Source organism: Halichoeres trimaculatus, unplaced genomic scaffold, assembly GCF_033239565.1.
Source record: "Halichoeres trimaculatus isolate MK-OKI-2021-1 unplaced genomic scaffold, fHalTri1.1 fHalTri1_scaffold_15, whole genome shotgun sequence".
Lineage (NCBI taxonomy): Eukaryota > Metazoa > Chordata > Actinopteri > Labriformes > Labridae > Halichoeres > Halichoeres trimaculatus.
In genome coordinates this window covers 30,778,413-30,799,462 of record NW_027437193.1, presented here as the reverse complement: position 1 = coordinate 30,799,462, position 21,050 = coordinate 30,778,413, and the positions used below count along the sequence as shown (strand labels likewise).

The following is a 21,050-nucleotide window of genomic DNA, read 5'->3' as shown; positions in this document are numbered from 1 at the left end:
TTGGTGTTATCGTTAAAAGATGATAAAGAGAGATTATGCACATACAGCACTGGTGTAGAGCTATTGTCACCGAAACAACCATCATGCTTCTAAACAAAGTTTGATTTTGCTTCAACCTTAAGGTTTCGCAGAGGCTGCCATCCTTGAATTTTGCCGGTCCAACATTGCAAGTAGGGAGACTCCCCCCATCTGATTTCAGGAGGCAAAGAAAACCCCAAGCCAGTCCAGCTGCAGACCTCCACTCTCAGCTGATCTCCTCTGAAGCTCTACTCCTCCACCGTCAGAAGGAAGTGACATTGGGATGTGAAGTAAAAAATTTCAAAATAAAAGTTGCCTCAAAGTGACATTGGGTAAACACTTCCTGTTTATCTGCGTGATGATAACCTTGGTTAACCTGATCCCTCATTGTGTTATACTGAAAAAAGTAAATGTATACAGGTCACATGATCAGTAACACAACATGAATTGGTGGCACCTCTGCTTGGTATAATGATTCTGACCATTTTCATTTCCTCAATTGTTTCAGTATAAGATTCATGATATATAGCAGTGAATAGATTCCTTACTATTACTGAGGTAAATGTAAGGATGGGATCCTATTAAGAATTGATTAAAAATGGTTTAATCCAGCGACATCATGACTAGGATGACCAGGTGTCTAACTTTTTGCGAGGCTGCACAGCATTTTAGTCATATTTCCCACGTCCTGCTCTCCTCCTAAGACAGTGGCCCACATTTGATCAGCTTTTGCTCCCAAGTGCAGCAGTTTCCTTTCTGAAAGCACGACTTTCATCCAATAGCTGAAAGAGAGCTATCACCATTGCACGTGTCCACTGTCAATCAATGTAAATGTACATGTGGCCTCAGGAGTTCATCAGTTCATCTGCTGACTGACACGAAAATCAAAGGTAAACTCCAGACACTGGAAAGCAGATTTTGGTGGAAAAACATGAAGTTCCTCTGAGAAAAATGAGCTGGGGACATGTTTATTTAAAATCAAAACTAGTGCAGGGCGATTTACAGAAAGTGTTTAGGGAACTTGATCCAGTATTTCTCCACTGCGCATGAAATGAGTGTGATGTGGAGTGACACATGTCATGATAAAAAACCTACAAGAAACGTTAAAATATTGCCAATCTTGCCTTTCTTTTTTATTGCGCAAAGATTAGTTGGCCTTTAAAAGTTGAGAACATGTAGACAATCACAATATTTCACACGCTCTGAGAAACTTCAGGATTCTTTTTTTTTTTTTTTTTTAAATGTAGTTTTTTTTTTTTTTTTTTTAATAGTAATGAGTATTTTTTTTCCCTGTGACAAATGCATTTATATGTCTTTTCAATTGGAAAAAAAAATCATTAAAGGGAGAAAAAACAACAACAAAGAAAACAAACCCAAATCAAATTGCTGTTCTACATATAATTATTAGCTTGGTCTCAATAGAAATATTAATGTATTAGGGTTAGATGGACATTGTTTAAAATTTTAGCCCATATTTCAGTGTAATGGTAACGTCCCACATTGTCCCACGTTTTTCTGCAATGGTTGATTATTTACATTACCCTAGGGCAGCTGGGGGTTAGCTTAGCAGATGATAACAGTTTCTAAAGAAAACTCTGATTCAGATTTTTTAGTTTGAAGTTTTACTGAAGAACCGGACACACAAAAAAAATGAAAATTACTCTCTCACACCAGATTCCTTTCAATACATTCAACATGTTATACAACTCCTAATGGACCAAAGGCCATATATGTTAAAAAAAAAAAAATAGTGCAAGCTTGATGCTAACTTGTTTTGGGAATTGCAATTTTATGCTATGAGTTAGCATATTTGGTTTTAAACCAGAATTCCATCTTTAATCACAAAAAAAAATAAAAAAAATATTATAGTTACTCTCTGTTAACAATACTGAAAACTCTCAAAATGAAAGTGCTAACAGGAAAATGTTTTCAGACAGGAAGAGAAAAGAAAAGTTATGACTGACAGAACAACTATGGCAATGCAAAAACCACTGAGACCCTAGAAGGCCCACTTCAGTTAACAACATGTAACAAAACAATACATCGACGTCAGATGACGTGTGATTTATCACAAATATATCCAGATCCATTGACCAAATTCATATTTATTGAACTGTAAACTTGTTTATTTATCCATTTATTTTTTAAACCTCACATCCTGAAATCACTTCTGTCCAACGGTGGAGGAGTGGAGCCTCCAATGTAGTCCACCGAGAGAGGAGGTCTGCAGCTGGACCCTCAAAAATAGGTCTTAAAATGTGACTTTCTTCAACAAATGAAATTCCTGTGAGCTCCTTGCCGTGCAGCAGGGGCCCTTTTCGTTTATTTCTGCCCCGCCCCTTAGACAGCCTGAGTGTGCTCCTGCCACACAGAGATGGTATCAGAGCTGACATCACTTTTTGTCTGTTTACAGTTTCCCTGCGTATTGGGGCTTCAGTCTCTGATGTAACTCGTACGTTGATGCGATTAAAGGATTTAATGGATTAGGGTTAGAGCAGGAAAATGTAGCCAACATGTATTCTCATCCCATTACCCCTTATTAAGATCTGATGAGAGTGGACCATCCTGCTTTTTGCCCGCAGAAAAGCCCGGCGGCACTTCTTTTCTTTAATGATAATCAGATAATCAGCATCGGTAAGGTCACTGGAGCGTAATTAGAAACACAAGAGGAGTGTTTTTGTTTTTTTTTGTCATGTGTGATGGAGTCGCTGTTTTTTCTGCAGTGACTTCATCGTGTCCGGCTCTATCTGCACACTCCCTTTTCTCTGAGATGCTGAAAAACAAGTCCGAGCACGTAGAAAGATAATTACAGTCTAATTACAACATTATGAGTTTGATTTGGAGCCTTCATTCATCCAGCTATTGTTGTATCATGTACACTATCTCCATTATCACTAATAGGATTTGGGGAAATGTTCATGGAATGATGTTTCTCATTACTCCACTCAGAATTACTCTGATGAGCAGAGTGTTAGTGTGAAACATTTTTTTTTTATTATAAGTCAAAAGAAAGGTCATTTTGTTCGAAAGAAAAAAAAGTTTTAGGATTTCAAAAAACTTCTAAATTGGTATAAGGATAAAAAAAAAATCCTTTGTGAAATAGAAATGAAGCTAGGCTCAATCTTTTTTTTTCTTTCCTTTCTCATCTTGTTAAGAAAGATGTCATTTCTTCAGCTTGGCAGCGTTTCCTTGAAGCTCGTGTTGTCAGGCCCCTGCTGGCCTTCTTCATCCATCACTGTTTTTATCCGAAAAAAAGTGGGGAAAGTGAGCCACAGATCGTTGGGAACACTTCGAGTAGGAAAAATTGGCTGAAACATATGAGTGCTTTGTTGTTTGGTGAAGCAAAGGAAGCACTGATCAAATCAGAAGCCAAAAGCAAGCCCAGATATTTAGGAACGTGTTTAGAAACACACGGAGAGGCGATGGCGTCGAGTCTCTGCGAGCAAGGAGCTGAGATGAGAGGAAACAACAGGAAACACTTCCATATGACTGAGTCATGACTCCATCATATCTGAAATGAAGCCTCCTGCAGAACTCATTAGGTGTTGAGTGAACGTATCCTGCATCCAGACTGACAGAACAATCTGTGTACTCGTTCCTCAGTAACAAGGAGAAGCATCCTACATGTCAGAGCCTTCCAGTGGAGGGGAAAATGCTCCTGAACTTCATCCTGAAAGCTCCTCAGTCAAGTTTCTGCAAATTAAAATACTTGTGTCAAGTGATGTGTGAACGTGATGTGAGCTCTATGAAAGGGAAGCGTCTGACTGGTTGTAGAGTTCACTCTGTTTTCTGCTGTAAACAACCTGAGGAAGGCCTTAAATCAGGTTTGTGTGACTGTTTATGTAACACGTGCTTCAGGAGCGTGTTTCAGTGTTGTTTCTGAGTCATAAAACCTTGAATCTGAGTCAAGCCGTGAGTCCCCGTGTGTCTAAGAACAAGTTTGAGTCACCAGGTATGAGTGCAGACTTGGGTCAAGTCCTTTTACCTCAGCGTTTATGAAGAGGACAGCTGTCTCAGTCTAAACTCCTGACTCTATGAACCTGGACGGACCCTGAGGGGCTTTCGACTGCTTCAGTTCAAGCCATCATGCATGAGCTGGAGTCCAGAGCTCAAAGCTTTAGCCAATCAAAAGGATTCAAAATCGGCTACACATAATTTTGATCATATATACATATATTTTTAATTATGAGCATGTTATCAACATTTAGAATACAGACGCACCCCTGAAAGATGTTCACAGATGAGCCAAAAGACAACTAATTTACAAATCAAGTACCAAGAGTTAAATGCTCCAAAAACAGCCTTAGTGCATTCATCAGAGGGAAAAAAAAAGCCTTTTTTCATCATTATGAGCCTTGTTATGATGATAGCTAATTAACTAACACTGGTGCTGACAGTTTGCACAGTTGGAGTAAAATATTTACTGTCTGCTGAGATCTGGTGGGAATGTATAGTTTATCAGAGTCATTATGCTCAAAGTTTTCAGAGATCTAAACAACAATCTGACCTCGGGAAAAGCCAAAAGTATCATATCTGTACATAACACCTATGAACATTACTTTCAATTAGCGGTGAGGCTTAATTAAAAATAATAATAATAATAATTTTGTGGCTTTATAATTCATTGATCACGATTAATCGCACTTCAAGAACTAATCAATACTTGACAAACGAAGCGAAGTAAGTGAGAGGAGCACATGAGAGAAGAGAAACTGAAACTTAACTATGGATCTTATCATCAATTTTGATGTCAACAATGCTTTTCTAAAAACTTCCTTTCCATTTTTTTAACTTACATCCATCAACCAAGCCAAGAAACACTGTCTCATCCAAATTGCTGTCAGTCTCGGGGCCTAACTCTACTGCATCGCTCTAACTGGTAATCCAGGAACTCATGCACTGAGACATTTTTCACATTCTCTGGAGTGCAGCCATTAACTGTGCTAATATGTGTCATTTTTTAAAACACATTTTTTATGTAAATGATTAATCAAAATAAACGCACATATTATAAAATAAACAGGAGTTATATCAGTCTGGAGATGTCTGAGGCTCATTCGCCGCACACACAAGCTGTAATATTACTCAGAATGATTAATACCTATCTTATATGAACAAGTTCCCTTTTGCAAGCCTGCTCCAGGACGTGAGCTTGATACAAAATATAAAATATGTGTCACATCTTTCATCTTTGTTTCCTGAATAAAATGTTCAGAACTTCCTCTTTCTATGCAGCTCATCAGACACATGTACAACATTTAGCTCCATCAGGATGAGAGCGTACAGCTCAGCTTTGCGCAGCACAGAATGGAGACACTAACAGCTCATATCAGTCAGAGTGAGGTTCAAAATGAGAGCAAACTGCACAGAGCAGCAGAAAAATATGGAGGTTTTTGCATTTGAATATCATGGGAGCATTTTTTTTTTCTTTTTTTTTTTTTAAATTAGAGTTTACGGGGTAAACACTGTGCCGTTCTTGGTGTTATAAACGAACACAATTCACTTATATTGTTTTTTTTTTTAACAAAGAGTGACAGGAATCACATTTCATGCGTCCAGTGAAAAAGAAATAGAAATAAAAAAGGGACCCAAAGTAAATTTAAAAACCCTGTCAGTAGTTGTGTCCTGACAAACAACACAGTAATTTAAGATCCAACAAAGTAGCCGTAAAGTTTACTGCCTATTGTAAATTTCATTGTGAGGGACATCAGCAGAAATTCCCTTTAAAACTTATCATCCCTCCTATTTCAGATATAAGGGTTTTTACTGTACTGACCATCATCAGCCTGTTTCCATGCTGTTGCTGCAATGACCTGCAGTTGACCTTAACATAGCCAACACAAGAAAAAGAAAATACATATTAAAATCATGAATCCACCACTGAACACCAGTGAATAAACAACACGTTTACTCCTGGTGGAAAACAAGATTTCTCTCACACTGCTGTTTTTCACACAAACAGCCCCTCGGAAGCCCTGAACATGTGGCCTGTGAGCATTTCCCCTAATGGAACTGGAAATATGGGGTCATTTAGTGGAGTTATCAACAACCAGTGACAGAGAAACTCTAGTAACAGAATGAACCATTTCAGATTTTTCAAGAACATTCTTTTAAAATTTGGTCATCCCACTGATTTGCAGCTCTGCTCAAACTGACGCTGGGGAAAATAGCTGTTTTGGAGCCCAAATGATTTCCCCACACTCTGCCAAAAACAAGCAAAGGGGACATGTGGCATCCATCCCAAAATTACAAGTCACACATGGCCTGTGGAGAAAGCATTATACAGGCGCAGCAGGAGATTATCAGACACTAAGAAATGACGTAAACATTAATGCTACCTTACATATAATTAAGCCCTGACAGGACAGAGCTACTGTTTCTAAAGGACAAACAGACATGTGTGATCATGAGAATACCAACACGCCAGAAGTAATAATTAAGAAACTTTGTTTTTAAAGTCTGTTATTTTGGCTTTCATATACTTCTTCTCAGGTAGGGGCAAGGCAGGCATTTTACACTGAAGTTATGAGTCTCTGGTTAGAGCTAATATGTAGAATACCTAAAATTTAATTTAAAGCAAAAGTAACAAAGTCTTAAATGTAATAACTGACCAAAAATGTTACAATGCTGAGACTAATATACATATATATATATATATCAGAGGTTGTAGTTACAAATTTGGTATTAACAAGCCTTGCAAGTGTTTTTTGAATGAAACAATGTACAAAGTTGCAAAAGCAGAAAAGGTTAATTCATCACTGGAAAAGTATTTTTAACTTTACATGGATGACTTGCACAAAATTATTGAAGAATATGACTCAGCCCAGATGGCTCTGTAGTTATAGTCTGTTTTTCTAATTTACTGTAGTGATTATTAAAGATGCTGCGAAGAGGATCTGTTTTGATTCCACTCCCTCGCCACCTTCTGGCCCAGAGTCCCCGCACACTGTTGTAAATTACTTTTCGTGAGGTGTGTTTTTTCTAGAATCGAATGGAAATCAGATTGACACAAATTGCTCAAGACAACTTTTTACTACATACAACCCGCTGAGGTAAAGTACTTATCAGTTTAGTTACATAGCTCTACTGTTTGAAATGTGAGAACAAGCTAACATTGTAGCAGCCGGCTATAGCCACATCTGCAACCTGGTGCTCCGAGGTAACGTGACAGCGAGTAAACACTGTCAGTTTGTAAGTAGTTTAGCAGATGTTTCTGTTTAGTGCAGCTGGCAGGCTGATGCTCTAAAATACGTCTGTAATATGTAACATTAGTGAATCCTGGTTATGTCCTGCCAGTCATCTACCAAGCAGAGCTAACATAACCTCACTCTTCATTTTCTTGATAGACTCTCAAGTTTGAACAGACCACTGCAGAATAACTGCTGACTGTGGGTTGGAATGAACATTATCACAAACAGCTTAGCTTAGAGTGATACAGTAAGGGCTAAAGGCTAATTAGCCTTTAGCTTGGGCTGTATCACTCTCCTGTTTTTCTTTCTTCTGCTCTTCTGTCCTTTTTCTGTCTGACAGTTAGACTTAAGTGTCCACTATCACTACAAAACTAGTCATAGAAATTGTTTTCAGCAGAGAAAATCACAGAACGTTCTGTTTTTATCTCTTCTCTGTTCTAAACTTCATCAGCCGGCGTGGTGTTGTCATAGAGACCTAGACGTGCTGCAGATCAATCCTGTCCTGGACGACCCGAACTGTAAGCTAAGAAGTAGCAATTTAAAACAACCTGTAACCAGCAATATTGGCGCTGATAATCTCATTTTAAAGTGTGGATTACAATCAGGCAAATATCCAGATGAGAGAGTTTTTCAAGATCACTTTCAAACGCCTCACAGCCCCTTTAAAGTGTAATTCATGGATTTTTTTTTTTTTTTTTAAATATATATATATATCATCTTTATATTGTTGTACCACCGTAGTAGCTTCATATTATTTACAGCTGCTTTTTCAGAAAAACTTTATTTCTGCTTTGTTGTGCTGTCTCTGTAAGGATGTGGTCACATAAGTAAACCGTACTGTGCTTAAGCACGCTTTGATCTGGTTGAATCTGACTTCTGTTTGAGGCTCATCCCTGCAGTTTCTCAGATCCTTACTTGCTGACCACATCACTTCAGCAAGTCTTTTGAATGTCAAACTTTTTTTTTCTTTTTGAACAGATGGTTTTAGGGCCACTTACTGACAGATTCAGAGATTTCTACAAATTTCTACAAATATGCAGAAGTTTGAAAATCTGCACGTTTAGTCTGAATATCCAGCACTGTTGCTTCACATTCATGTTTTGAATAACACATTACCCCCACTTTAACATCACTTTAGTGAATAAGTGCATTCATTTATTGTATTTGACTTTAAAAAGACACATAAGAAGAATTTGCCAGAAACTCAAATAGCCTAAAGTCACCAGGAAGATCAGATACACACCAGAGAAAGATTTCAATGTGTCTGACTTCATGATAACTTGGAGTGCCTCCGAGCAAGAAGCACAGTCAAATGACAGTCTGTCCCACTTCTGTCACCAGATCTTCACCTGTCACTTCTCACTTTACTCCCTCTTCATCTGTAAGTGATTCTGTCATTTCCATTTCATTCAAGTTAAGGCAGAGTAAGACAGTAGAGAGAGGAAGACAGCAAGAAGAAGCCACCTTATGGCTTGGACTGAGAGGAGAAATACTGTGAGCTGGTCAGCTATAGACTTACTGGTTCCTATGAAAGATATTTGAGCCTGTGAGTGACCAGAGGAGCAGCAGGGACCTGAGTCAGGCACCAGCAGGGAGTATAAGGGACTGTGCAGCTGTGAACAACGCCTTAACAAATCTCCTCAAGCTTCAATGGCTTTCCTGAATAAAAGCAGCCGAACAAAAAGGCAGCAAGACAGACAGTTAGAGGAAGTGAAGGCAGAGCGTGTATGATTCACTTCAAAATGCATCGTACTTCATCTACCATCTTCTGAAACACAGACTCCATCGAGTCTTGTGATGGTCAAAGAGGAGGAATATGCCAGAGATAATTAGACCACATAATTCTCCTCCAAGTCTCTGTTTCTGACAGCACAACCGGCTGTGACATCTCTCAAGGCTGCGAGCAGAGAGAACCTATTTTTATAGAGCTCACAGGAGGAGGAAGAGGAGGAGGAGGAGGAGGAGGAGGAAATGAAAAGTAAAGAATCATACATACAGTAGATATTCCTAGTTGAGGAAATGGAAATCCAAACTGCAGCCTCAGCGGAGGCAGATTATATCCATCACTCTGGTATTAAATTTGGAGTAATGATAATGGTGACAGGGGCAGCCATGAACTCAGGACCTGGCAAAGGACTGCACTGCATTATTTATAGAGCGCACAGCGAACAGAATCTGGACACACGCTGAAACCTCCTGCTTTGGCACACAGTCCTCTCCAGCAGGGAGACATTTGGGCCAAAAGTGAGATACCGGGTTCCAACACAAGAATTACATCCAACATAAATCCAGGAATAAGTGAGCTATTAAGGTGCAACACCTCAGTGTGTCTCTGCTGTTGGTGGATACTGGGAATTATTGTAGTGACAGGAACAGAACAAATATATACAGGAAGTAATATCCAAACTGCTGGCAATTACTCTCCTACAAGGTTAAAGTATCACCACTAAAAAGAGCTCATGGTTATGAATTGTAATCTTGGTTTTAACATTGTTCTCTTCACAAAAGCTCTGCAGAGTTCAGGGAGGGTCAGAGTATTTACTTACGACAACAATGGAGCCTCTGCATAATCCAAGCTAAAATAACCCACTAGTATTATTGGAGAAACCAAAATTCCTGCCCCCAACAGCTTTTCCTAATGTTACCACGACATTTATGTGTTGTTTTATATTTTTCATCACTGGAGAATTAATGGTCATATTAATTAATTTATATGTAGCAGGACATAAGGCACATCATGTAGGGTTGGTTCAGAATCTAAGTGGTTAAAATTGAGTTTGAGCTGCATCCATAGTCCAGGGCCCATATGCATGTCCAGTTATTACATGAACAGGACCATTGTCATTCGTCATACCAAAATGGAATGACCCATTTTGGTGTACTATTGGCCACATGCATAGCGGCCAAACTTTGGTGAGTTAACTAGCTGCACCATGAAAACGATGCAGGTGCAGAAAGCCATATGTTCAGGGAACCTCCTGGAAAACCCACATTCAAAATTATATTCAAATTCACATATGCCTACCACACATAAACAGTGATAAAAAATGAAAAATGTTGGGCCTTCTACTTCTTAATGTCCTGAGTAGGGATGGGTACCATGCACATTTGAAACGATACGGTACCGATGCCCATGTACCTGGCAATCTGTACCGGTACTCAACGGTACCAATTTTAGGTACTTTTTTGTGTTCATGTGGTAAAAAAAATATCAATTTGTTTAATAGTAATATATATATATATATATATATATATATATATATATATATATATATATATATATATATATATATATATATATATATATATATATATATATATATATATATATATATATATATATATATATATATATATATATATATATATATATATATATATATATATATATATATATATTTTTTTTTTTTTTTTTCAATGTAACATATGAATTATGCATTATATAAACTTGTAATGCTATGTTCATGTCTAGTGTGGAAAATCACCTACTCTTCCACTCCCTTTTGGTCTTAAGGATGTATTTAGGTACCTAAACATGGTACCTTTTGATTTTACCTGAATTGGTACCCAGTACTTTTGACAGAATTCGGTCGGCACCTATAAAAGTACCTAATTCAGTACCCATCCCTAGTCCTGAGTATCACTGGTCCCTGAATATCTCTCCTTTTCACACATTTGTCTCAAACGGTAACACGTGAGCAAACATCCATCATCTTTAAACAGTCCAACAGGTGAGGTAGTCCTTTTGTAAGCGCCTGTAATGGTGTGATGGTGGGGTCTACTGCCATTAAATTTAATGGTTTGTTTAGGCATTAACCTGGCTCATACATGGCGCTGATCTATTTTTTTCCCCCATTCATACAAATAGTCTGATTTCACCGCTAACAGCTGGACGTGCATACGATCTCAGGTCTACTCAGGTCTACTCAGGTCTACCTAATCAAGGGCTCACAATCAGGTGAACATTTCCTAAAGGTACAGTTTGTAGAAACTTGATACAGCAACTTCAATCTATTAAAACCACCAACTTTGCGCTGTTAAAGCTCCACAAGCTATGGTGGCCTTTGAGGACAAAAAGCTTCTGCGGCTTCTGCAGCCTCTGCAGTGCATGCAAAGTATGATCCTTCATGACTTAACTTTCTACCACCTTAAACTCACTCCAGTCCTTTTCTTTCGCCTCCTCTTCATCTTCCAGTCAGTGTGTTTTGTGGAGACACTAACTAAATTCTGTAACTTGTCTGCAGGCTACCAACAACAGGGAAACAACTGGGTTGGTTGTCCCAGGCCCCGGGGTGCAGAAGTGCTTCCTTTGATGTTGAAAACATAAAATTCTACTGATTTAAATTTCTTCTTTTGTAAGTCCGATATCTAAGTCTCATGTCCCTTTTTTATGTTCCTAATTTTACATGAGATCACAGTCAAAAATGTATTACTTTACCGTCATGAAGAAATGGTTTGGCCCATTACATAAATTTTGGAGTTTTACCAGCTAACCCATCCTCTTCCTGTCACTGTGCACTCTAACTATGGTCAGTTGTCATAATCTAGATCTTTGAGCCCTCAGGCAGCACTGGGTTTAAAACAGATATGACTCTGTAGTGGAAATCACAGCAAAAACTCAAAACCAAAAGCCTACTGTCACTGGATACAGTGAAATCTGTAAGTGCAGGTTGTAACTGAACCAAAGACAAAAACTATGTGGGAATGTGATCTAGACATGTCAGCGGGGTGAGGTAAAAAACTGTCCTGAAGCCCTGAAAAATTAGATTTTGGCACTCATTTTGGAAATCATGGATGCGCTGTCCTGTGCTCTAAAGTGGAGAGTGATATATCCTGAGCTGTGAGGCACATTTAGTTCAAAAGCAAGAATTCATGATGGTGGATGCATAAACGCCCAGAAAGGGTTTTCTTACACATCTTGAAGGTCAGCATTAGTGATGAACAACACAAAAAGCTTTTAGAGCACTTTATGGAAACTTAGAGTCTTTTCACAATTTCACCAGACACCTGGAACTACATTCTGCATGGATGAAGGCAGAGCAGGCCCACTTTGAATCAATGTTGTTGTTTTTCTATGTTTACATTACATTAATATAGATTTTATATCCATTCTTTAATAATAAACTCGGATGGTTACATCTTAACAGCCTAGTTGATTATCTGTCCTGATTAATGGCACGATTTTTAGATTGCAGCGTCATATCTGTGATACATTTGCAGGCAACTCTTCTTGCGCTGACTTTTATTAAAGCTTGAGAAATGAAAATATTGTTATGCTTTTCATGAGTCTGAAGTTATAAGCAGTCAGAGAGATAGAATCATGAGACCTCTTTTGATTAAAGTGCCTCAGAGAAGTAAAAACTGAAAAAGAGAAGTCATTTTCTTGATGTGTACAACACGTTTCTCACAATATTTCAGTCATTAGCTCAGATCCTGCTGAGACCACAGGTCAGGGAAAGAATCAGCTCACCTTTTCCAAGACTGGTGAAAAACATCACAGAATTGTAACTACGACTCTGACTGCTCCTCAACAGCTTCTCTGTTTGTGGTTTACAACAAAAATATTTAAAACCCTGACTTTAATCACCCTAAAAACCCTTCACCACTCCCTCCAGTTTCTGGTTTAATCTAACGCTGAACTAATTCCATTTTACATCCCGCAGCAAAAACCGAGACTCACAATCTGTCAAAATAAGCTCATTACTTTTAATATATGTCATCTCCTCTGCATTTGAAAACAGTGGTTTGAAATAGGAAGTGGGAGATTTCACTGTCTCCATGAGTTCTAATCTCACTTTACACAAATATAATACCACTGCGTGAATTGGCTTCCCTCTCATCCTGCAGATCCTAATACAGAAAAGCTGTGTTTTGACGATAATGTGTGTTTTGAGTGATAAAAAATGTTACAGAACATCTTTTCATTACATGCTCTCGTACACAGACAGAAGGGGCTTGATTGAATTCCAGAGCTGGTGCTGCGTTATGAGAAAAAAATGATTTACAGTCAGAGACAGAGCTGGAAAGATAAATATCATCATATTGACCTCTGCTGTTTGTTTCTGTGCATTTAAATTATTTCATTAAAGCTTATTTATTCCATTTTATTAAGTGAAACACTTATTTATTTTTCATGTATTCCTCTCTGTGATGTTTGCTTTTAATCTTAGAGTTATAACTTTTCAGCCCTCCTTGAAAAAGTGGAATTAAAATGTGGTTGTTTATGTCTGCTTCATATTAATTCAGACATTAAAGAAGGGGTATTGTGCTGTTTTGTAGGGTTATTTCTGTCCCTTTGGTACCCCATCGTAGCTTTACATGATTTACAGTTCAAAACAAACTATTTTTCTCACACTGAAGTTTTTTTTTTTTTTGTTTTGTTTTTTTTTAATCTTAGAAAACCCTCATTGCAGCCGCTGTCTGAAACACCTTGTTGCTGTCTCTTTAAGGCTTCCAACTCCACAAAACCCCTCCCCTCTGATTGGCCAGCCCTCTGGAAGCCTGTAGGGGGGGAAGCTATTTGCAGATCTTGATGATATAGGCCCAGCCCTCCAATGTATCATGAAGCTGGTAGAAGATCCTTTTTGAGATGACATAGGAATATTTAGAGGTTTTGAAATCTCCACACTTTTAGTATGAACATCCAGTACTGTTAATTTAAGGGATGGAATGGTTTCTGAAAAAACTGTCACTTGGTTTGGGGCTCATGTGCTTCATTTGGTCCATGTTTCTCTTTTTCTTCATTTAGTACTCAGTTGAAGTGAGTATGCTCCGATCATATGCTTGCACAACTGGAGGTGAAGGAGTACAGCTGGACACTTTGAGGGGAGGTGTGTATCGTGTACATGACGAGTGAAGAAGACAGAGTTAGAAAGTTAGAGGGTTTGCCTGTGGTGTTGTGTGGTTCTGCTGTCACAGAGCACTTTAGATTCAGTGCTGGCTCTGATTATGGCGGTAAGAACGCGGAGGATAAAACCACAACTGGGTGTTGACAACTTAGAGACTTCGCCGCTAGATTGAATTAGTTTTTAGACCCCTCTTGCAAGTTTTTTTTTTTTTTTTTTTTTAAGATGATAAAACTTTTTTTGAGTTTGGAGAATCTGAGGTGAAAGCATGAGCCCTTCAAAACACACAAACATTCCTCATCACTCACAGCAGATGACATCACACAAGTGTGTCTCATTATGGTCCCCAGCCCAGACAAAGGAGGAGGGCTGGTGTTTAGACATAAAACAACAGAAATGGACAGAAGAAAGTTCATTTGTAGTTCTAAACATATTTATGATGTTGTCTATATCACCTTATTTCTCTCTTGCACAGAGCCCATGACAAGTACATGTAAATGGATCATTATACAAATTAGACTGCAGTATCATGGAGTGACTTTTAAGCCGCGTTTCCACCAAGCAGACCAGTTCGGTTCGTCTCGGTACGGCTTGCATTTTGTGGTGTTTCCACTGACTTATCCAGAGACAGATCCCTAAATAACCGAGACGAGCTGTCACACTTTTTGGGACCTTTCGTAGGGGTGCCAGGCTGAACCGATCCACTCTCGGAAGGTGGAGCTACAACACTGCAGACTGTTGATTGGTCAAAAGAATCGTCACTTACCCTGAGAGCTGCTGCATTTATCCTGGTGGTACAAAGTCGTCTCTGAAACAAAGCTTGATTGCACTTTGTATCAAAGAGCTACATACCAATCACAGAGAAGACGAGATGCTGCATGTCTTCCATCTGTGCTCTTTGTTTACTGTGTCGCATTTTTCTTCTTCGTTGGATTTATTAAGCAGGGTAAACTGTGTCACGCTACAACGGCGTCAAACTATTGTTTAACAGCTGCAGCTTTCAGCATCCAGCTTACAAGCCGTCTACTACTAGAGGGCACAGTTTTGCCGGAGAGACGCAAACAGGATCACGCTTAACTGTACCAAACCGTGCCAAACTGTACTGAACCGAACCAGACTGCTTGGTGGAAACGCGGCTTTAGTGACTTCTGGGACAGCCAATAGTGACTTTCTTTATTGAGGTGTTGGCATGTTAAAACTAGCAATGTTTCACTCAGCTTTAATGATGTTTGAAAAGGGAAACAGCCTCATTCTTGCAGGTTTTTCATTACTAAACATGAGATAATTCATCAAAATCTGTTAATAGTGGGTTACAAGGGAATGGTAAAAAAAATAATAAAGGTGTTTAAAACAACAACAATGTACACCAAACAGAACGGAAAGCAGTGGCTACAAAACCATGATAAGAACCAACCGTGGTTTTTGTGTCTCCATCCCTAGGTAATTTACATCATATTTCAAATATGGGAAAGCAGAATACCCCCTCTTTAAATGTCTTTACATGAAATACAATGCTTCATTTCATGGATGTGACAGAGCCACAATCATTTTTGTAACATCCTGGCTTTCAAGTGGAGTTTGGATTGGATTAAACTATTTCAACAGATGTTGGCTGGAGTGCCCTGCAATTTGATAAAACATCCAGGGACTCAGTGTAACAAATATTAGCACATCAGTTTTCAGTCAGGAGCATTTCTCTATTTCCTAAATCCAGTTTCATCAGCTTCAAAGGAAAGCTTTAAGGAAACTTAAAGTCAAAACTGAATGACAACATCAGGTGTTAGATAGAAAAAAGTCAAGGAGGATGTGCAGTTCTTCAAGTGTCCACACAAGGCTTACTTTGCTAACTGAAGAACAGAATCTACAAGCTTGAGAAATGAGCTGTGATGTTGATTTTGAACGTGAAGGCTGGCTTCGTTAAAAGGGTGTGTTTTCAGTCAGCCTCAAGTGGACACTCAAGGAACTGCAGGTTTTCACAAATAGTTTCTCCAGAAAGGAAGTTGCTTCCTCTCTCACAGGTGCATGATAAATTTGTAAATTCAGTCTTATATCAAGATGTTATGAGTCCAGCTTGTGTCATTTAAAAAAAGGGGGTTTATTCATCAGGCTATAAATGGTTTCCAATAGGTGCCTTGTGGGAGGAGAAAAGCAAAAGAATAGTGCTTTCTTCCTTGGTGTTTTGTTTCATTTTATGTGTCTCATGTGGGTGTCCAGACTTTTTCAGGTGCAACAGAAACATTTCTGAGGTCATGACCGAAAAGTCGGCAAGCCATACATAAGCTGAGGGCAAACAGCCAGGGATATAAATAAGAAAACAACCTTTTCCTCTCACCTTTTGATCTTTTAAATCCTGTCTCACACAGCATCTTCCTGAATGAAGCATACACACACACACATGCACACACACACACACACACACAGAGCGTACACACAGAGGAGCAGACCCCCCTCACCTGTAAATCTTGTATCTGGTAGAAAATCCCTGCTGGAACCTCTCTCTGAACTCTGTGTACTCCGGACATCTGTGGAAAGGTCCTTTCTCTGACAGCAGCCAGTCCAGCTGCCCTCCACTCTGCCTCGTGTTGAAGCCCCACGCTGAGGAGCTGGACGGGGACGAGGAGGAGGAGGAGGTGGATGAGGATGAAGACGATGTTAACGAGGGGGACGACAGGGAGCCGTGGAGGGATTTCCCGCTGTGTACCCCACCGCCCACTTGCTCAGCTCGGGTGGGCCATGGCAGCCATAGCAACACCCAGGGCAAGCATAGGAGCATGAAGGAGGATGCCGACCATCTAGCAAGACAGGAGGAGCCATGGGAGCACCTCTCTTTTCTCATTGGCCAAGGAGTCGCCATGGTCCTGGTGGTGATGTGCTAGGGCACCGAGGACCGGCATTTCTTCTGAGAGTGACCTCCCACTGGTCCTGAAAGAAGACACAGAAGCAACCGACTTTAGCATCACTGCACGTTTACATTTCTCAGAAACTCTGCTTTGAATGACATTTCCTTCCATGTGTTAAAATAAAAGCAGGGTAGTGAATTCCTCAGTGCTGTTTTCCTCTGTCTGCTGTGAGTGTGCACATGAAAAAAATGCTCAGCATGTCAAAGGGGCTCATAATTATTGTTATTAAACTATAAAAATTAATTCAATGCACAAATCAGAGGAGCACTGCCTTCACATCTTCAAAGTCACTTTGTTCCCATAAAAACTACATTTCACTGATGAGGGCGCTGCTCCACGTAAAGCCCCATTTCTGCTCGTCACACTGAGAATCTCATGACTGGAGAACGCATGAAGCTCTCAGAGCAAGCTCCCCTGTGGGGTGCACCTCATTTAAATGTGAACTAGGTTCAGCAGCATTGCAGTTCACCCACCATGCTGCTCCCTTACTCAAACAGGTCAGTACTGGCCCTAGCTAACAGACTCCTAAGTTCAAGCAGGGAGACTGCTCCATATTCATCCATCATTCATCACGCCATCTCCAGCCCGTCTGTCTCCACCTGCTTCTCTCAACGCCTTAAGTATTCAACAACCAGGTCTTCCCATGACCTCTATCAGCCCACCACCCTGCTGCTGCTGCTGCTGCTGCTGCTGCTGTCATCACCTCTGCTCCTCCTGTCTAACCTTCATCACACCAAGCACACTTCCATCACCACCAGTGTCCAAGGTTTCATCATCACCCCTTTTGGAGAAAAGGCCCCGAGACTCACAGGAGTCCAAAGATAAAAGATCATCATTAAAATTATCACCACCTTTCTAAATCTTGTAAATGTAGATTTGTAATAAATTCCTCCTCATTGGAATTGTTCTAGGAAACTGTTGTTTTGACCTCTGTCTAAAACGTTTCTTTTAGCTGCTGTCTCTTTAAGGCTCCACATACCCCCTTTCGTCTGATTGGCTAGATCTCAGGAGGCTCTATGGAAGGGCAGAGCTAAGGGTAAACCTTGGTGTTTAATGCTGTGTTCCAAGTTGAAATCTCTCGAGTTCTGACTTAAAAGTGTTCCAGGCAAACTAAGACTTCAGTTTGAGCGCAATGAACTCTGGTATGTAAACAAACCAACATGGCAGACATTATTAGCAGAATTCGTTATCATTTCGGTCACCAAAGGAACCTGCATGTGCATAAGGTAACGGAAGCTTATATATTTACTGCTCAATATTTGATGGATGTTTCCTCTGCTGAGATAAGTAAACTATCACACATCATGGTCAAACATTACTTCATGACATCTCTGTGATTAGCCCCCAAGGAAAACACATTTTCTAAAAAACCTTTTCAACTAGGGAAACAATCTGAGCTCAATTTTGATTGTTTAGCATAGTATGAATGAGTGGTAAATTTGGTTAAACTTTGCAGTACTAATGCTGTATTAAGTCATAGGTGTAAACAAAGTTTGAATCTTTACAAAAAACTCTATTTCTGTAACGTCTTAAGATAGATTGAGTAATTGATTCAATGACACAGAGAGTGAGACATCCATTTCCCATGCTAACTGATGCTCTGCATCTGAGGCTGTCTCCTTTTCTCCTTCTGTACATGAAAACTCTTCCAGGTGCAACCACGGGCACTTGTCAAGTATCAACTCAAGTATCAATTCCTTTGCATTGGTAAATTACCTTCAGACACCTGAGCTTGCAGTGGCTGATTTTTCTTTTCTTTATGTCATTGATGTGGTTGTGACAAGACAGCCTTATTGGTTACAATGAGCTGATGGAAGGTTTGAATATTGGTTCAGATGGTGGGCATACTCAGCCACTGCTGAGTATGTCCACCATCTTATGAACTTATGAACTTATGAAAGTACAAGTACCAAAAAAGACTACTTAGTTACAGTAACTTGAGTATTTGTAATTTGTTACTTCCATCCCTTGCTCTGCCATATTGTTTAGGCAGTGATGTGACGTCACAAGTCATAACTTAGAGTGCATCTGGTACGAGTTGGATTCCTGTTACAGAGCACTTTCAGGAGTTACACTTGGGAAAAACACAAGTTAAGGGCTGCCTGGAACGCATCATAAGGTCCACCCTTCCAAAGTGTCATGAACCAGGTAGGAGATCCTCATGAGATGGCCACATTTCAGCAAGTGTCATGAAGAACTTGAGAGAATCTCATGTCACTCTTTGGTTGGTTTACAAACAGATTCAGGGATTTCTTCAGCACATGAATGTGACAAGTTTTAAAATATTGCACATCTTCAGTGTGAAAATCCAGCACTTGTACTGTATATCCATGTTTGAAATATGGGAAAGCAGAACATCCCGTCTTTAGAGAAGCTTGGGTTAGTTCATGCAGGACAGAGGAGTGATACCCAGCTGTAGTCAGTTAACAGGCTGTTGTTTGAATCAAACCAATCACAGGCTATACTCACAACAAAGTGCTTCATTAAAACCCATGTTAAGCTGTCCACTTTCTGCTGCTGCTGGCAAAGCTCCACCATCCCAGTATTTTCCTCTCTGGTCTAAAAGCCTCTTTTTTCATTCCAACAGGCGGTTTTGAAGAGCACTTCCTGAAATCTAGTGCCACGTATGACTAAAATGTAGTCGTGGCTGAGCTACATGACAGTATTTAACGTAATAGGATGTTTGATTTTCATTCGCAGTGCTATCAACAAGTTGAAAGTCCGTGCATGATTGTGTCCCCGTCACCACATGCCGGTGCCGTGGGCGTCCTGTCAGTCATCCTCTGCGGTCACTGACTCATTACTATGTGCCAGGTGGACTTGCAGCAGTCATCTGAACGTGTACTTGCATGCAAATGGGCTCTCGCTGGTGTTGTGAAACCTGGTTATTTTTATGCAAATGATGGTCAAACAAATTTCAGCCAACCTTGCAGTTCAGCAGCACAAAAACCACTGAACTGAAACTGTTCTTAATCTACTGTACAACGTGGCTGCAAAACAGTTGCCAGCCAGTGCTACAGGACATGACATTGATTTAAAGCTGGGCTTTTAATAACAAAGAGAAGAGTGTTTGAATGCAAAGTGAAGAAGAAAATCAGCAAAGGAGAACTAAGACTTGCAGAGGAGATATTTTGAAAAGCTATTCAAGAGGAGCTCTCCAACAAACCTATAAAGAAAGCAGGATTGAAAAGGTAATTGAAACTTTACAGAAAACACTCAGAAGTATAAAATGGTTGAGAGTTCTGTGACAGAGTTTTAAAATGTCCTGAAGGAAATAAAATGTTGAATTGAACAGATTCATTTTCCTGTTGATAATAAATGAATAATAAAGAACTAAATATTAGACTTGACCCACGGCTCCAGGGACTGGAAGGACTTCTTCTGAAGTGGTGTGAAAGTGATTTCAGGTCAAACTTTAATGACTTTATTTGAGCTTTCTCAGGTGATTGAACGGTACTTTTAACACTTGAAATAGATGGAGAGCTGAATGTGTGAAGTGGAAGCAGCATAGCGACATATCAAACAGCTTCCTGTGTCTTGACACTTTCTGTGTTTGGACAAGAAATGTCATCACCCACCTCCGGTTTTGGGGTGTGACATAAAAACACAGCAAACACATCAGCCCAAGTGTGAATTCATGGCATCTAACGCTGAACCCGACCTGCCTGCAGTCAGCGTGGACGAGCACACTCTTTATTAACACTTTATTTGAAGAGCTATTTATGGTCCCCTTTAGGAAAGCAGAGGCTTGCTCTTCACTTCACTATTAATGACTTGCAGGGCTGCCGGGGGGAGTCTTCAGGGAGACATCAGCATTACAGAACGGATATGTAAAGTAGCAGAGAAGATGCTTTAAGTGGATTGGGATCTTAAGTATTCCCAGTTTATCCTACAAACAAATCAGAGAATTAATTTCAGGTGGATAAATGCAGGCTCAGACATGAAAACACAATACTCAGGGTGCTGCATTTTTAATTTTCGCTGGCTGCACCAGGAGATTACAGCAGTTTTAAAAGGCAATTAGCAAAGTCATGTGTCAAACGAAGGTATTTATGCAAGCGAGAGCGGGATCAGAGCTTGATGAATGGAGCGTTATG

General features: G+C 39.7%; 1 protein-coding gene across 1 annotated transcript in view; it reads right to left on the bottom strand.

The window, feature by feature from the left end:
• brinp2 (bone morphogenetic protein/retinoic acid inducible neural-specific 2) overlaps positions 1 to 21,050 on the bottom strand; it is a 413,075-nt gene that overhangs the window by 231,705 nt on the left and 160,320 nt on the right. The window contains exon 2 of the mRNA XM_074689200.1: positions 16,507 to 16,975. Coding sequence (XP_074545301.1) covers positions 16,507 to 16,907 — 401 coding nt within the window. The 5' untranslated portion in view covers positions 16,908 to 16,975. The remainder of the gene's footprint in view (positions 1 to 16,506; positions 16,976 to 21,050) is intronic.